At 34.2% G+C, this 16,492-nt stretch overlaps 1 protein-coding gene across 3 annotated transcripts in view; it reads right to left on the bottom strand.

The window, feature by feature from the left end:
• Nucleotides 1-16,492, bottom strand: part of CSMD3 (CUB and Sushi multiple domains 3) — a 1,381,373-nt gene that overhangs the window by 133,128 nt on the left and 1,231,753 nt on the right. For all 3 annotated transcript variants that reach the window (XM_068983804.1, XM_068983805.1, XM_068983806.1), the window contains 2 exons: nt 3,254-3,372; nt 2,100-2,169 (listed from right to left, as the gene is read on the bottom strand). In XM_068983804.1, coding sequence (XP_068839905.1) covers nt 2,100-2,169; nt 3,254-3,372 — 189 coding nt within the window. The remainder of the gene's footprint in view (nt 1-2,099; nt 2,170-3,253; nt 3,373-16,492) is intronic.

Below are 16,492 nucleotides of genomic sequence, written 5' to 3'. Positions count from 1 at the left end.
AGATCCAACCAATCCATTCTGAAGGAGATCAGCCCTGGGATTTCTTTGGAGGGAATGATGCTGAAGTTCCAGTACTTTGGCCACCTCATGCGAGGAGTTGACTCATTGGAAAAGACTCTGATGCTGGGAGGGACTGGGGGCGGGAGGAGAAGGGGACGACCGAGGATGAGATGGCTGGATGGGATCACTGACTCGATGGATGTGAGTCTGAGTGAACTCCAGGAGTTGGTGATGGACAGGGAGGCCTGTCGTGCTGCGATTCATGGGGTCGCAAAGAGTCAGACATGACTGAGCGACTGAACTGAACTGAACTGAACTGATGTGCTATAAAGCCATTTAAAAAATAAAATTTTTGGAAACATGCTATGATGGAGAAAATATTTCTAAGTGAATGTCAAGAAAGACATTATAAAAACTATACATACTGTAGAATCTCAAAACTTTAATTTGTTCACTCAACAATATTTATTGGATATGTACTTAAGATACTAACTGTTCTTTGCAGTAAAGGACAGTAATGAATAACAGACCAAAACTCTCTGCTTTCATATCAGCAAAATATATATATATATATATTATTTTTATCTTTAGCATCTCAATTTTATATTTAATTGGATATATACATACCCCATATTCATAACACTTACACAAATGACATTATCTGTATATACATATTTTTTGTAATAGTTACTATATGTATGTATGTAATTTGTAATTGGTATTATACGCATAAATTATTTATAATACCTAAAGAAATAAATACTTCCAAAATTGTCATCCAATCTAAAGTCTGAATGCTTTTATTATTGTTTGTCAATAAAAGACATCTTTACTCAAACATTAATTTCCAGTACTCTCTAACAAAAATTGTGCATATGGCACATAGGCATCACAGACTGAATTGTGTCCTCCTAATATTCACATGTTAAAGCCCTAACTCCCAAATGTGACTGCATTTGGAGATAAGTGATATCTCTTTTAAGGAGATAGTTAAAGTTAAATAAAGTCATGAGGGTAGGGAGCTCTAATCTAATAGTACCGGTGTACTATCGGGGAGCTCTCTCACAGTGAAAAGGCCATGTCAAGATGTAGGGAGAAGATCATCTTCTACAAGTCAAGGAAAGAAGTACTCCAAAAATACAACCCTGCCACCACCTTGACCTTGAACTTCTAGCTTCTAGAAATGTGACAAAATAAATTTCTGTCATTGAAGTCATTTAGTCTATAGCATTTTGTTACACTAGCCCAAGGATATTAATATATTACAGGTTTGTTCACTGTAAATTGGTAGGTATTGAGGTCACACCAATTCTTTTATTTTTTCCCTACTCAGAAAGGGTAATCTTCTTCATTCATTTAATTACATCTGTCATTCAATACCCTTTGTAAATTTTATTGACTGACTATATTTCCCAATGACTTCAGTCAACACCATTCTCATCTTTCTTAAATTCCATCAGGTATTCAATGGCATTAAACACTAAATCACTCTCCTATTTCATTTCATTTATTTCTACAAATCATGTTTTAATGATGGAAATCATAACTCACACTTTCTTTTCATACTCTATAGAGCCCAGAATATTAATGGTAGCATACAGACACCAGAATCTTAAAAACTAAAAAAATTAAGGTAGATAGAAATAACTGGAAGCTGCATTAAATTAGGGTAAATATTTGGGTTCGAATTTCAAAGTCTCAAGTATTCTTTTGATACATCATACATCTCGTGGGGTGTCATGCTCCCTTTGGTAGACTCTAGCTTTCTTACCTATTTTGGCTCAAGAGTAAGAAATAGAATATTTACTTGTTTTCCTGATCTATGAGTATGAGTAGTTCTACAATATTATACTGAGAAAACTCTCTGGGAATCAGAAAACCTAATACCGTTTCTCAATTTGTAGTTTTAAGCCATACATTGATAATTACTTTGGGACCAAAAAATGTAAAACTTTAAAATTAAAAAAAAAACAGAAACATTTATCTGGGAATATAATTTTCATAAAACCTGCAACAGGCAAACTTTATGTTTGAAAAACAACATATACAAGGTATATCTTTAAAATATCTAATAAATAATTTATAGTCCTTTAACTCACCCAAACAAATTGGGATTGGATAATTCCATCTTCTTACAGGTCCAGGCATGCATGTAATATGAGAATGGCCCTATATAAACAAGACAGAGCAGTTCAGTACACATTTTTAAAAGTCTAAATATAACATAGGATAGTGAATGATACTTATGAAAACAATATATTGCATTGTAATATTTTTAATACTATTGAAAATCTTAGTGTGACTTAAAACAAGGAAGATAATTATATACACTTGTGTTAAAATGTAAAAAAAATAAGATTTTGGTAGAAAAATTAAGACTCTATATCACATTAAAATTGTTTTAACATTGTTCTACCAAAACATGTTCTACTAAGGTACTGCAATATTACACAAGGGAAATGGCCATATATATAGTGGTTTACAATAAAGTGCTGTAATATTCAAGGTGAGATAGATAAAAATGATTATAAAATTCTATTATAAAAAAGTGAAAAGTCAACTAAACTATATAAAATTTATATAGAGTCTAGAAAAAATGTTCTACTGAGACTAATAATTTGGGATAAAAGTTTAAAGACTATAAATCATTCATTTTAAATTTTATTTCCTCTAAGGAATTTATTGATTTAATATGTGAAATAGTTTCTGTCTCATTTTTTTTCCCTTAATTTCTTAATAGGTCTATGCTTTAGGGAGATTTTTATGAGGCCATAAATTCAGACCGTTTAAAAAACTTGCAAAAGATTAATATAAACACATAAATTGATAATTTACATTGTAACTCCATAGTTTTAGCAAAACTTATTTGTAGTCATTTTTTTATGAATCTGGGGAATTTATTATCACGGAAGCTTTATTTAATGCTTTAAGTAGCACTTTCATTTTTATTTGCAAATTCTGAAAATCTAGGAGTTCAATTTTTACATCTTATGTGTTCAGAGAGAAAGGGAAACATTTATTTTGATTTCAAAATCATCTTTGATTACTTGCAAACAAAACAATTTAGTCCATTCCAGCAATTTCTCTCACAAATACCTCATTGACAAATTGAATACCTTTTGATTTAATAATGTTAAATTATGCAGCCTGAGATAAGTATTGTTTTATAACTTCTATATTATTAATCATTAATTTGCTAAAATATTCTGAAAGGGTAATGAAATTCAAAGCTAAAATTTTAAAATAGACCTACCTGAAGAGAATAGCCTTGATCACACTGAAAGGATACTACATCACCAACCATGTATCTGTCTCCAATTTTAATCCCACTGCTAGGAGTCTGTGGTTCAGGACAGGAATCCAAACCAATAGCTAAGAATAATTAGCAGTAAAATGTAACTTTCAAATGCTTAAATCATGCCTAAATTACCAAAATTGAATACTGATGTCATTAAAACTAGATTTACACTGAGACATTAAGGGTATTCTGTGAATAAGATTTAACTGTATATGGTTATAGCAATGTGCTTTGGAACTACACCATAGAACTATTTGAATTTTCATGGCACCAACCATTAATTAGCTGTGTGATTATACCTAAACTCTTCTTTAATTCTCAGCCTAAACATCTTCTATGATACAAGTAAAAATTCCTAAAGAGAAACTTGCTAAATAAAAATAATAATTTACTGTGATAATAAAATGGAATTATATATGTAAAACATTCTAAGAAAAATGACTAAAAAAATATTTACTATCTTGTCCATATCACTTGATACCTTTTTCTGAAATGGAGATGATAATTCAAAACACTTCCATTATTTTTACATTAACAACTTATTTTTCAGTATAAAAAATAAAAGCATACTAAAAGTAAAATGCTTTTCTAAAATGTTTCACTTAGTTTAGCATTTTTTATTGAAGTATATTTGACTTACAATGTTGTGCTAATTTATGCTGTATAGCAAAGTGATTCAGTTATTATATATTATAATATATATATATATATACACTTTTTAATATTATTTTCCAGTATGGTTTATCACAGGATATTGAATACAGTTCTCTGTGCTATACATCAGGATCTTATTGTTTATCCATTTTTTATAAAATAGTTTACATCTACAAACCTCAAATTGCTACTCTGTCCATCCTACCCTCCCTCTCTCTTGACAACTACAAGTTTGTTATCCATGTCTGAGTCTGTTTCATAGATAAGTTCATTTGTGTCATATTTTAGGTTTTACATATAAGTGGCACCATCCAGTATTTGCCTTTTTATGACTTACTTCACTTAGTATGATAATCTCTAGGTCAATCCATGTTTCTGCAAATGGCCTTATTTCTAAAATTATTCATTTAAAAGCCCAAAAATTGTTCGATGTTTTTGCCAAAACATTTTTAAGCATGTGAATATATTACTATCAAAAACTTTTTTATCTTTAATAGGAGCCAATGTTTGTTATCTATTTCTCTACAGTTCACATTTTGAGCTAATCTAATACATATCTGACGGTTTCCCAGGTGGAGCTAGTGGTAAAGAACCTGTCTGCCAATGCAGGAGAGGTAAGAGACCCAGGTACAGTCCTTGGGTCAGGAAGATCCCCTGGAGGAGGAAATGGCTACCCACTCCAGTATTCTTGCCTAGAGAAACCCATGGACAGAGGAGTCTAGTGGGCTATGGTGCACAGGGTTGCAAAGAGTTGAATATGTCTGAAGCAACTTAGCATGCATGCAATACATATCTGAATGGATGAGAGGAAGCAGTCACCACTCCAAAATCATTATGTGAGTGTGTGTATACTCATTATAAATATTTATGGTATATAATCATTTATTAAAAAAGCATTAAAACCTAAATTCTGAAGAATAACAATACTTTGGCCACCTTATGCAAAGAGCTGACTCATTGGAAAATATCATGATGCTGTGAAAGATTTAGGGCAGGAGGAGAAGGGGGCAACAGAAGATGAGATGGTTGGATGGCATCAAAGATTCAGGAAAGCAACTCCAGAAGACAGTGAAGGGCAGGAAAGTCTAGAATGCCATGGTCCAGATGGTTGCAAAGAGTTGGACATGACTTAGTGACTGAATAACAACAAAAAGTATGACAATATCATATAGATTCTTTCACTCCTTGACCATGTTATTTCTCTCTGATAGATGCCATCATACTTAACACCACCCCATCCATCATCTTTGTTGCATTTGACATAAATTAATAATGAATAATTATGTATTTAGTTATTCAATATTTATCCCCTTCTGAGAATATAAATTTCATAAGGGTGGCTTAAAGCACACAGTCTTAAGGAAGCACTCAATAAACATTCTTCATAAAGATGAATGAATAGAAAAAGAAAGAAAGAGCATTCTATTATATTTCTTAATAAATACAAATATCTGCCTTTGCAAATGGAAGAAATTTTATCTAATAACATAATGGTGAGAGTAGGTACAAATTAAAGGATAGAAAAGTAAATAAAAGCAGTGACTGGGTAGAGCTGTGGTTAGATTGGGAAGTAAGGTAGTAAAGACGAGGAGTAAACTGGTCATTTAGGAATGCACTTGAGGCAGTCCTAAAGGAGACTGAGTCATATAGACTAGAATTTCAATGCTGGTGCCGCAATTAGCTAGGTCTCTAAACATATGTCAAGCTCCACATTTCTTGATCTTTTGTAATCTTGAATTTATAGAACCAGGAAAGTTAAGTTATCCTTAAATTGTGGCCTACTTTTAAAATTTTAAGAGTTAATGTCTCACTTTCCATATAACTTTTGAAATCCAAGAAAAGACAAAAATGGTGTTACATTTACTTTCATCTCATTCAATATCCACTAATGGGTGTTATACATTAAATTCATCTGATTTTATAGAAAGCTTTCTAAGAATGATTAACCAAATAGAACAGTTATGATATAAACATATACATCTGGTCAATATGATTTCACTTTCCTTTTCAGTTCATTTCAGTTCAGTTCAGTCACTCAGTTGTGTCCAACTCTTTGTGACTCTATGGACTGCAGCATGCCAGGCCTCACCAACTCCTGGAGTTTACTTTAGAACAAGGAAAAGTAGTATATTGGATGTTCTGAACAATACATTTATTATCCTTTACCATTAAGGTCATTTATGTGATCATTTTTGCTAAGAAGGCTAAATTCAGTACATGTTCATTTCTCTTTTCTTTCTATCAAGAACTCTAGTCAGGGTCATATACATAAAAAACTACTAATTTCCCCAAGTGTTGATTTTCTTTTCTGGGAGGATAAAGAAAATATTGCACAGTTATGCCACAAAATAATGAGACTCATTTTTAAGAGAGATTTTTTCCCATAATGTATGTATATATAGCAAAATATTTATGAAAGAGTTTTAACTTAAAACATACTATAAACTCTATAGACTATGCAATAATAATTTTGTATGTTAAAAATTCTTATATGCAAATAATCACAGAGAAAAATGACCAAAAGGAAATCTGTGAAATATTAGCAGTAGTTAAGATTCTTGATATGAAATTATCGGTGATTTTTATGCACTTTCTTATATATTCCTGCATTTCTAAAACTTATATGAAGTGAAGTGAAGTCAAGTCGCTCAGTTGTGTCCAACTCTTTGCGACCCCATGAACTGTAGCACACCAGGCTCCTCCATCCATCGGTTTTTCCAGGCAAGAATACTGGAGTGGGTTGCCATTTACTTCTCCAGGAGATCTTCCCGACCCAGGGATTGAACCCAGGTCTCCTGCATTGTAGGCAGATGCTTTACCATCTGAGTCACCATGGAATGCAAATAATAATGTCACTTATGTAGTAGATGGATGTATCTTTCCTTTTCCCTGATACGGGGAAAGACTGAAGGCAGGAGGAGATATGGGTGACAAAGGATGACATGGTTGGATGGGATCATCGACTCAATGGATATGAGTTTGAGCAAACTGTGGGAGACAGTAAAGGACAGGGAAGCCTGGCGTGCTACAGTCCATGGAGTTGCAACGAGTCAGACATGACTGAGCGACTGAATAACAACAATAAAATCTAGTAGATAAAGTAGAATTAGTAGAGAATTTGGGGGTATAAAAACATATTTCAATCATTAATAATATTGTCTCAGGGAAGGAAATAAGGTAAGGAAGAAATTAGATACGAAAGAGAAGTCATGTATTAACAACCCCTCTCATTTTTTTTGCATTCAATTATTTTACATGCACTAAAGAAAATAAAGCAGAAATATCTTTAAAAAACTGCAGTTCATATTTATAAATCATTTTTTAAATTTACAAAACTGAGTGACTAAATTCAGTAGTTTAAAAATGTCTTCTTTATTATTTTTCATTGCTTTCTAAGTAACAATACCAGTAGGTTATTTGCAGGAATCAACAAAGAAAAGGTATTTGTAAAATGTTTCAAACAGCTCTCTCCTGTTTGACTAAGCTTAGCCAATCAACATATTGAGTCATTTTCATCTTTAAGGGTATAAATTTTATAAAATTATGTCTCTGGCAATCAAAGATGCTCTTTGAGTGAACTTTTTTAATGGGAATTGGTTCAATGAATTAAGTGCTATAGCCAAAAACAAACAGAAATGAATACAAGGAAAAATCCACATCAAAAGTTGCACAGAATTAATTATATATGCTATTAAATTACTGTGGGCAGTTACCTTGGCTGTAAACATTAAAACCTCAGTCCTCCAATTTCAAAAATTTATTTGTAAACAAAAATATTCTTTCTAATTTTGTTTACACAGCAGTCTGAAGGAGAAAATGGTGTAAATCATAACATTTGTATTTGATCATTTTGAATATATACTATAGTATTCCATAATGATTTTAATAAGTCCTTAATGCAATGAGATAGGGAGAAAGGGAGAAAAGAAAGTTTAATTATTGCTAAGACTCCCAGTAAGACTGTTATGTAAAAAGGAAAAAAAAAAAAACCACTTTATGAATTTGATATGACAACCCATGTACAAATTTATTGAAAATAACCAAAAATCCTGGATTTATTTCCTGCAAATGCAGGAGACTTAAGATACACAGGTTCAATCCCTGGGTCAGGAAGATCCCCTGGAGGAGGGCATGGCAACCCACTCCAGTATTCTTGCCTGGAGAATCTCCTGTGGACAGAGAAGCCTGGCAGGCTACAGTCCATAGGGCTGCAAAAAATCGGACATGACTGAAGTGACATAGCATGCATGCAAGAGAAATCAACAGGAACTGAATCATATGTCTTTGGACCAGTGCTTGTATTCAATGATAGTGAAGATCTTATTTTAAAAATACTGCAGGTCTTCAATTTAAAATTTTTCTCTAAATAATGGATAGAAAATAACTATTATTTCTAGGTTTACACCACATTTAATGATTTTTTAATATGTTAGAATTATCACTTGGCATTTAATATTTATCATTATAAGATAATGGCTTGAGAATAATGTAGAAGTTGGTGATAAAGGATGAATTCAATATGAGCTGGGCTACTAGTTGCAGGACTTGGAGAAATCAACAATGATAAGCATACAGACTTTTTCAACAGAATGTACCTTGTATTAACTAATATACTAAAGAAAACTTGTCACATATTATTATGTAACATTTACATGTATATTTTAACTCTGTTTATTTAACTTATATGCAGAGTACATCAAGTAAAATGCTCGCCTGGATGAAGCACAAGCTGGAATCAAGATTGTTGGAAGAAATACCAACAAACTCAGATATGCAGATGATCCCTCTCTAATGGCAGGAAGTGAAGAGGAACTAAGAGCCTCTTAATGAGGGAGGAAGAGAGAAAAAGCTGGTTTAAAACTCAACATTCTAAAAGCTAAGATCATGGCATCTGGCCCCATCACATCATGGCAAACAGAAGGGGAAAAAGAGGAAGTGGTGACAGATACTATTTTCTTGGGTTCAAAAATTACTGCAAATGGTGACCACAGCCATGAAATTAAAAGATCCATGCTCCTTTGAAAAAAAGCTATGACAAACCTAGACAGCATATTAAAAAGAAGAGATATTACTTTGTCAACAAAGGTCCTTACAGTTAAAACTACTGTTTTTTCAGTAGTCATGTACGGATGTGAGAGTTGGACCATAAAGAAGTCTGAAAGCTAAAAAATGGATGTTTTTGAACTGTGGTACTGGAAAAGACTCTTGAGAGTCCCTTGGATAGCAAGGAGATAAAACTAGTCAATCCTAAAGGAAATAGACCCTAAATATTCATTGGAAGGACTGACGCTGAAGTGAAACTCCAATACTTTGGCCACCTGATGTAAACAACCGACTCATTGGAAAAGACCTTGGTGCTGGGAAAGATTGAAGGCAGGAGAAGAGCGCACTGGAGGATGAGATGGTTAGATAGCATCACCAACCCAATGGACATGAATTTGAGCAAACTCCAGGAGATAGTGAAGGACAGGGAAGCCTGGCATGCCACAGTCCATGGGGTTGCAAAGAGTAGGATATGACTGAGCGACTGAATAAGAACATGTAACATAAATGTCTATCAATAAAGTTTTTAAGACAGAACAATTTCAACTTCAAAAGCAAGTGGTGTTGGGAAAACTGGTCAACCACTTGTATAGAATGAAACTAGAATACTTTTAAACACCATACACAAAAATAAACTCAAAATGGATTAAAGATCTAAATGTAAGACCAGAAACTGTAAAACTCCTAGAGAAAAATATAAGCAAAACACTCTCTGATGTAAATCATAGCAGGATCCTCTATGATCCACCTCCCAGAGTAATGGAAATAAAAGCAAAAATAAACAAATGGGACCTAATTAAACTTAAAAGCTTTCGCACAACAAAGGAAACTATAAGCAAGGTGAAAAGACAGCCTTCAGGTTGGGAGAAAATAATAGCAAATGAAGCAACTGACAAACAACTCATCTCAAAAATATACAATCAGCTCCTGCAGCTCAATTCCAGAAAAATAAACAACCCAATCAAAAAATGGGCCAAAGAACTAAACAGACATTTCTTCAAAGAAGACATACAGATGGCTAACAAACACATGAAAAGATGCTCAACATCACTCATGATCAGAGAAATATAAATCAAAACCACAATGAGGTAACATCTCGAGCCGGTCAGAATGGCTGCTACCAAAAAGTCTCCATAAATGCTGGAGAGGGTGCAGATAAAAAGAAACCCTCTTACACTGTTGGTCAGAATGCAAACTAGCACAGCCACTATGGAGAAGACTATGGAAATTCCTTGAAAAACTGGAAATAGAACTGCCATATGATCCAGCAATCCCACTGCTGGGCATACACACCAAGGAAACCAGAATTGAAAGAGATACATGTACCCCAGTGTTCATCACAGCACTGTTTACAATAGCCAGGACATGGAAGCAACTCAGATGTCCATCGGCAGACAAATGGATAAGAAAGCTGTGGTACATGATGGAATATTACTCAGCTATTAAAAAGAATGCATTTGAATCAGTTCTAAAGAAATGGATGAAACTGGAACCTATTATACAGAGTGAAGTAGGTTAGAAAGAAAAACACCAATACAGTATATCAATGCATATACATGGAATTTAGAAAGGTGGTAATGATGACCCTACATGCGAGACAGCAAAAGAGACACAGCTGTAAAGAACAGACTATTGGTCTCTGTGGGAGAAGGTAAGAGTGGGATGATTTGAGAGAATAGCATTGAAACATGTATATTATCATATGTGAAACAGATCACCAATGCAGGTTCCATGCATGAGACAGGGTGCTCAGGGCTGGTGCACTGGGATGACCCTGAGGGATGGGATGGGGAGGGAGGCGGGAGGGAGGTTCAGGATGGGGAACACATGTACACCCATGGCTGATTCAATGTGAATATATGGCAAAAAGCACCTCAATATTGTAAAGTAATTAGCCTCCAATTAAAATAAATTAAAAAAGAAAGTCACTAACGAGTAGCAGTGTAAGTTTAGAAATATGTGGTACAGGCTTCGCTCATGTTTACCGATTCTCATATTTTCTTACTTATGTTTACCTATTTAACATTTGACCTAGCAGTATTCTGAAAAACTGAGTACTCAGTAATAGATGTGTGTTTATGTGTGTGCTCAGTCGCTCAGTCATGTCTGCCTCTTTGTGACCCCATGGACTGTAGCCTGTCAGGTATCTTCTGTCCACAGAATTTTCCAGGCAAAAAATACTGGAGTGGGTTGCCATTTCCTACTCTAGGGGCTCTTTCCCACCCAGTGATTGAACCCATGTCTCTTGCGTCTCCTGCATTGGCAAGCAGATTCTTTACTACTGAGTCACCTGGGAAACCCCAGTGATAGATTCTACTTATAAAATTTTAGTCTAAAGAATAAAGATAAGTAAAATGATAAATAGAATCTGGCATGTAGGGACCATTCATTCATTACATGAGCAGTTACTGGTGCCAATTGTATATTCTTACTGTGTTAACACACATGCTGGAAATGCAAAGATCAATTAGCAACATAAGCAACCATGCTCTGAAGAAATTCTGGGTGGAGCTAGAGAGGGGGTTGTTTTAAAAGATGGCTTCAGTGTAGCAGAAAAATCACAATATATGAAGGCTGTCTTCTATTTAAATAATTATTTCATAGGAACTAACCTATGTGAGTCCAAAAAACAATATATTTTATCAGTTCATAACAAAGGGGAAGGTGAGTATGCTGGCTTGGCATGTTAAGAGGATAATGTTTCAAGTTATTTTTCCTTCTTTTATGGAAAAAATAAGGGGAGCATTTTTTGTAAAACATATTATAGTATTTTTGGAAGGACAGTTAAAAATGAAGCTGAAAAGGGAGATAGGATATAGGCTATATAAACAATTGCGTAATCTTAATCAATGTAGAAGGTTGTATTTTCCTACTGTGGTTAATGGAGGTAAAATTCAGAGTTATTAAGAACAAAACTTCTGTACTCTGTGTGCATCTTGGTTCCACTAGTTTCTTGCCTTTTCTTGGTAAAATCTAAGATAATCTCTATGTCTCAGTTTCCTCACCTATAAAATAGATTCAAAATTATACCAACTTCACATGAATATTTTGATGCATAAAGAAAACAATACATGTATAACACTTAGATAGTTTCAGGAACATAGGATGCCCTCAAAAAATGTTAACTAGCATTACTGAATGCTTTTAAGCATGGAAGTTAGGTTATACATTTGGATTCTAGATAAAGGATATATATATATATTTTATTGTCATGAAAGCATGTCTCTGTATGTTTAAGACCAATAGATCTCACATAAATATTCTAGTAATATAGAAAACACATATAAAGATTTACATAAAGCCTCAAACTTAAGTACCTTCAGTTTTGTGATTGACTTACAAAGAGAAGCTTCTATAAGAAAATCCAGAAGACCAGGAGCAGTGTTACTATAATAGCTCAAGACATAACTACAGAAACTTTACAGCTACACAAACACAATGTTTTATGAATTCAGAAACTCTCTTAGAACCAGCTCTCAATCAATACCACAAAGACATGAAAAATCAATGAGATGATCATGAAATAAATTTGGATAAGAGTAAACTATGCCAAAACTACAATGGCCTTATAGGCTTAAGGAGTGAAATGTGTTTCTAAAGATCAATTACACATACTTGCATGTAATATAGTTTAGGTTAATAGCAATTTAAATTAGAAATGACAAACATCAACAATTTAACTTGGACAGAAGGAGTTTCTAAAATTAATAGTTACAAGATGATATGCATGAAGTAGAATAAGACAGTTCAGGTAAAAATATAATTAATCTTACAGTCACTATTTTTTCACAAATAATCAATTATCTAACTAGCCCATTTTTTATGGTTATAAAAATAAACTTAAGACCTAATGCATTAGGTCTTAAGCATATTGCTCAAGGAAGGAAAGCAATAAAATAACTATTGTGTTGAATTGAAACCTTTTGTTATTTATAAACTACATTTAAATGAATACATTCCTGAGCATTGACTATTTCACAACTATTTTTATAATTTGGGTATTCAGACTAGTCGTCCAACTATCGCACAAGACGGAAAGATGTTTTCAGGCCACCTGAATTTTTATAAGATGTACAGCAAAATTATTATTAGTAGATATAATGAATGATCTCAGGTGTGGGAGGAGGGAAAATATTATTCATTATGGTGACATTACCTTCGTTTTCCTCAGAGACTACATACTGAGATCTTTGAGCACCCCTAAATTTTCAAATACCATTACTATATAGTTTCCCCTTTTAAAACAAGTTCATTTTATAAGTTCAAGACCAAAAACTGTTCATTGATTTATAAATGTTCACAGTCCCTCTAGGATTTTCCATTAGGTGCTAGTGAAGAGGCTCAGATGTGTTCGACTATTCGTGACCCCATGGACTGTAGCCTGCCAGGTTCCTCTGTCAATAGGATTTTTTAGGCAAAAACACTGGAGTGGATTGCCATTTCCTTCACCACGGGATCTTCCCAACCCAGGGATCGAACCTGGGCCTCTTTCACTGAAGGCAGACTCTTTACTGCTTGAGCTACCAGGGAAGGTGCTGGATTTTTCTTTAGTGGGATTTAAAAGTGTGCCTCCATAAATAGGAAGTATGAGGAAAACTGCATATGCATGTTACAATCAAATGATCATTTCAAAATGATGAGGCTGGACCTGAATTCAAGTGACAGAGCAACTAGAAACTATAGGTTCTTTTTGTGGAAGAAGGTCCGTCTAGTCAAGGCTATGGTTTTTTCCAGTGGTCATGTATGGATGTGAGAGTTGGACTGTGAAGAAAGCTGAGCGCCGAAGAATTGATGCTTTTGAACTGTGGTGTTGGAGAAGACTCTTGAGAGTCCCTTGGTCTGGAAGGAGATCCAACTTGTCCATTCTAAAGGAGATCAGCCCTGGGATTTCTTTGGAGGGAATGATGCTAAAGCTGAAACTCCAGTACTTTGGCCACCTCATGCAAAGAGTTGACTCATTGGAAAAGACTCTGATGCTGGGAGGGATTGGGGGCAGGAGGAGAAGGGGACAACAGAGGATGAGATGGCTGGATGGCATCACTGACTCGATGGACGTGAGTCTGAGTGAACTCCGGGAGTTGGTGATGGACAGGGAGGCCTGGCGTGCTGTGATTCATAGGGTCGCAGAGTCAGACACGACTGAGCGACTGAACTGAACTGAAGTGAACGAACGCTGATACAATTAATGGTATTCCAAGCACTAGGAACATTTTCCCTAGCAACAAATACATTTATGCAAGACATACAATTATAACCAGAATCACATATGTTTAAAATACACACACACACACACAAAAACTGATGAATAGATTCCCACCTTCTAGTGCTCTTGTGGATCAGGAAACAGAAAGAATGTGAACAATGTTGGAAAAAATATACTAACTCAGAGCATCTACATCTATTTATATGACTACTAAAACAGAACACTAGTACACCTAACTACAGTAGTACACATGACTCTTAAACCAGAACAATTATCAATACAAACAATGATGCATCTTCGTGTCAACTTATGATCACTCATATCAGGAAATAGAAAAATGTAAATCAGACTCTTTTAATAAGTATTTTTGAGCTTATCTTGATTAAGCAGAGAAAACTGTATCCTCTAAACTCTAGAACTCTGGTATAAATATTTGTGGCCTTCCAAAGTTGGTAGGCAAACATGTCTTCTGCCTGCCTTCTTTCTCTTCAATGTCCAATCTCTTTTCTTATTAACAGAAAGAAAAACTGACTTTTAAAAAATCTTTTCATTAATATCAGCTATCTCATTATATATCAGGTAATTTAATAGCATAAAACTAATAGAATATATCAACATCTCAGAAAAATGTAATTGAGAATATTTCCAAATTTATATTTATTATCTCACTTTGTGTTTAACTTAGAAAATTTACCCTGATTTGTGGAACTACAACCTCTACATGAGTACAGTTTGAAATACTAATAAATATACTCATGAAGGTAGTCAAAAGGTACAACTTTCCAGTAAAAAAGGAGTGTAATGTAACTAGGGGTGTAACATACGACGCAATGGCTATAGTTAACACTTTTCTATGATATATGTTTGTTAAGAGAGTAGATCTTAAAGGTTCTCATTACAAGGAGAAATGCTTTTTTTCCTTTCTTTTTACTGCATCTATATGAGATGGATAGATGTTAACTAAACCTATTGTATTAATCATTTCACAACATATATAAATTCAACCACCTTTTTTGTATACCTTAAACAGTGATGTATGTCAACTATTTCTCAATAAAGCTGGAAAAAGATTTTTTAAAGTATTTCAAGAACAAAAGGTAGAAATATTAATCTCTGTTTTCTAGAATTTTATTACTCAAATTCAAATGTTTTCCATCTATGGAAATCAAAGATTAGAATAGATGTAAAAATGGGATTCTAAATAACTTTTGTCTGCTACAGAATATTTCTTCTGAATTACATATCTGGAATATGTATTAAGAGAACACTGAATTTATAGTCAGTTTTTTATTGATTATGATAGTTTGTCTAACCTCTAAATCCTAACTGGCAAATAAATAACTTTGAGAAGGCATTTAACCCATTTCTAAATCCTTTGGAAAACAGCTTTCAAAGTCACCTTGCAAGACAAGTGTGTATTCCTAAATTCAGAAGTTTCCAGAAAGGATTACATAATCCTTCAATAACTTTTAACATCTTTTACTGACAGAAAAAAATCTTTACCCAAACTGAACTTTTCTTCATGAATCTCTTGAATTCTCTTCAAAATTTCTACAGTACATCCTTAGTCTGTTGACTAGGCCTGTACTCAGTGTTCCAGTATGATAGGCAAGATTTTGGCTACCATTATGTTATACTTGCAAATATGTTATGTTACACGTCAAAAGGAATTTGTGGATAAAAAATAAGAAGGCTAATAAGCTGACTATAAAATATAAAGTTTACTGACTGATTATTGGATGATTACATACATATAAATGTTGTATCCATCTACCATTTTTTTTTCTTATGTTGCAAATAGTACCAAATGACGGAGAAGGTGATGTCACCCCACTCCAGTACTCTTGCCTGGAAAACCTCATGGACAGAGGAACCTGGTAGGCTGCAGTCCACGGGGTCACGAAGAATCAGACACGACTGAGCGACTTTCCTTTCACTTTTCACTTTCATGCACTGGAGAAAGAAATGGCAACCCACTCCAGTGTTCTTGCCTGGAGAATCCCAGGGACGGGGGAGACTGGTGGGCTGCTGTCTATGGGGTCACACAGAGTCGGACACGACTGAAGCGACTTAGCAGCAGCAGCAGTACCAAATGAACCTTTCATATGTTTCATTCTTTTTTTAAAACCAGAATATAATTGGTTTACAATGTTTTGTTAATTTCTGCTGTACAACGATGTAGATCAGCTATAAATGTACATATATCTCCTTCCTCTTGAGCCTCCATCCCACCCACACCTCCTATCCCACCCATCTAGGTCATCACAGAGCACTGAGCTGAGCTCCTTGTGTTA

The sequence above is a fragment of the Capricornis sumatraensis genome, chromosome 11 (assembly GCF_032405125.1).
Source record: "Capricornis sumatraensis isolate serow.1 chromosome 11, serow.2, whole genome shotgun sequence".
Classification (NCBI taxonomy): Eukaryota; Metazoa; Chordata; class Mammalia; order Artiodactyla; family Bovidae; genus Capricornis; species Capricornis sumatraensis.
The sequence above is the reverse complement of the archived record's forward strand: the minus strand, read 5'-3'. Positions and strand labels throughout refer to the sequence as shown.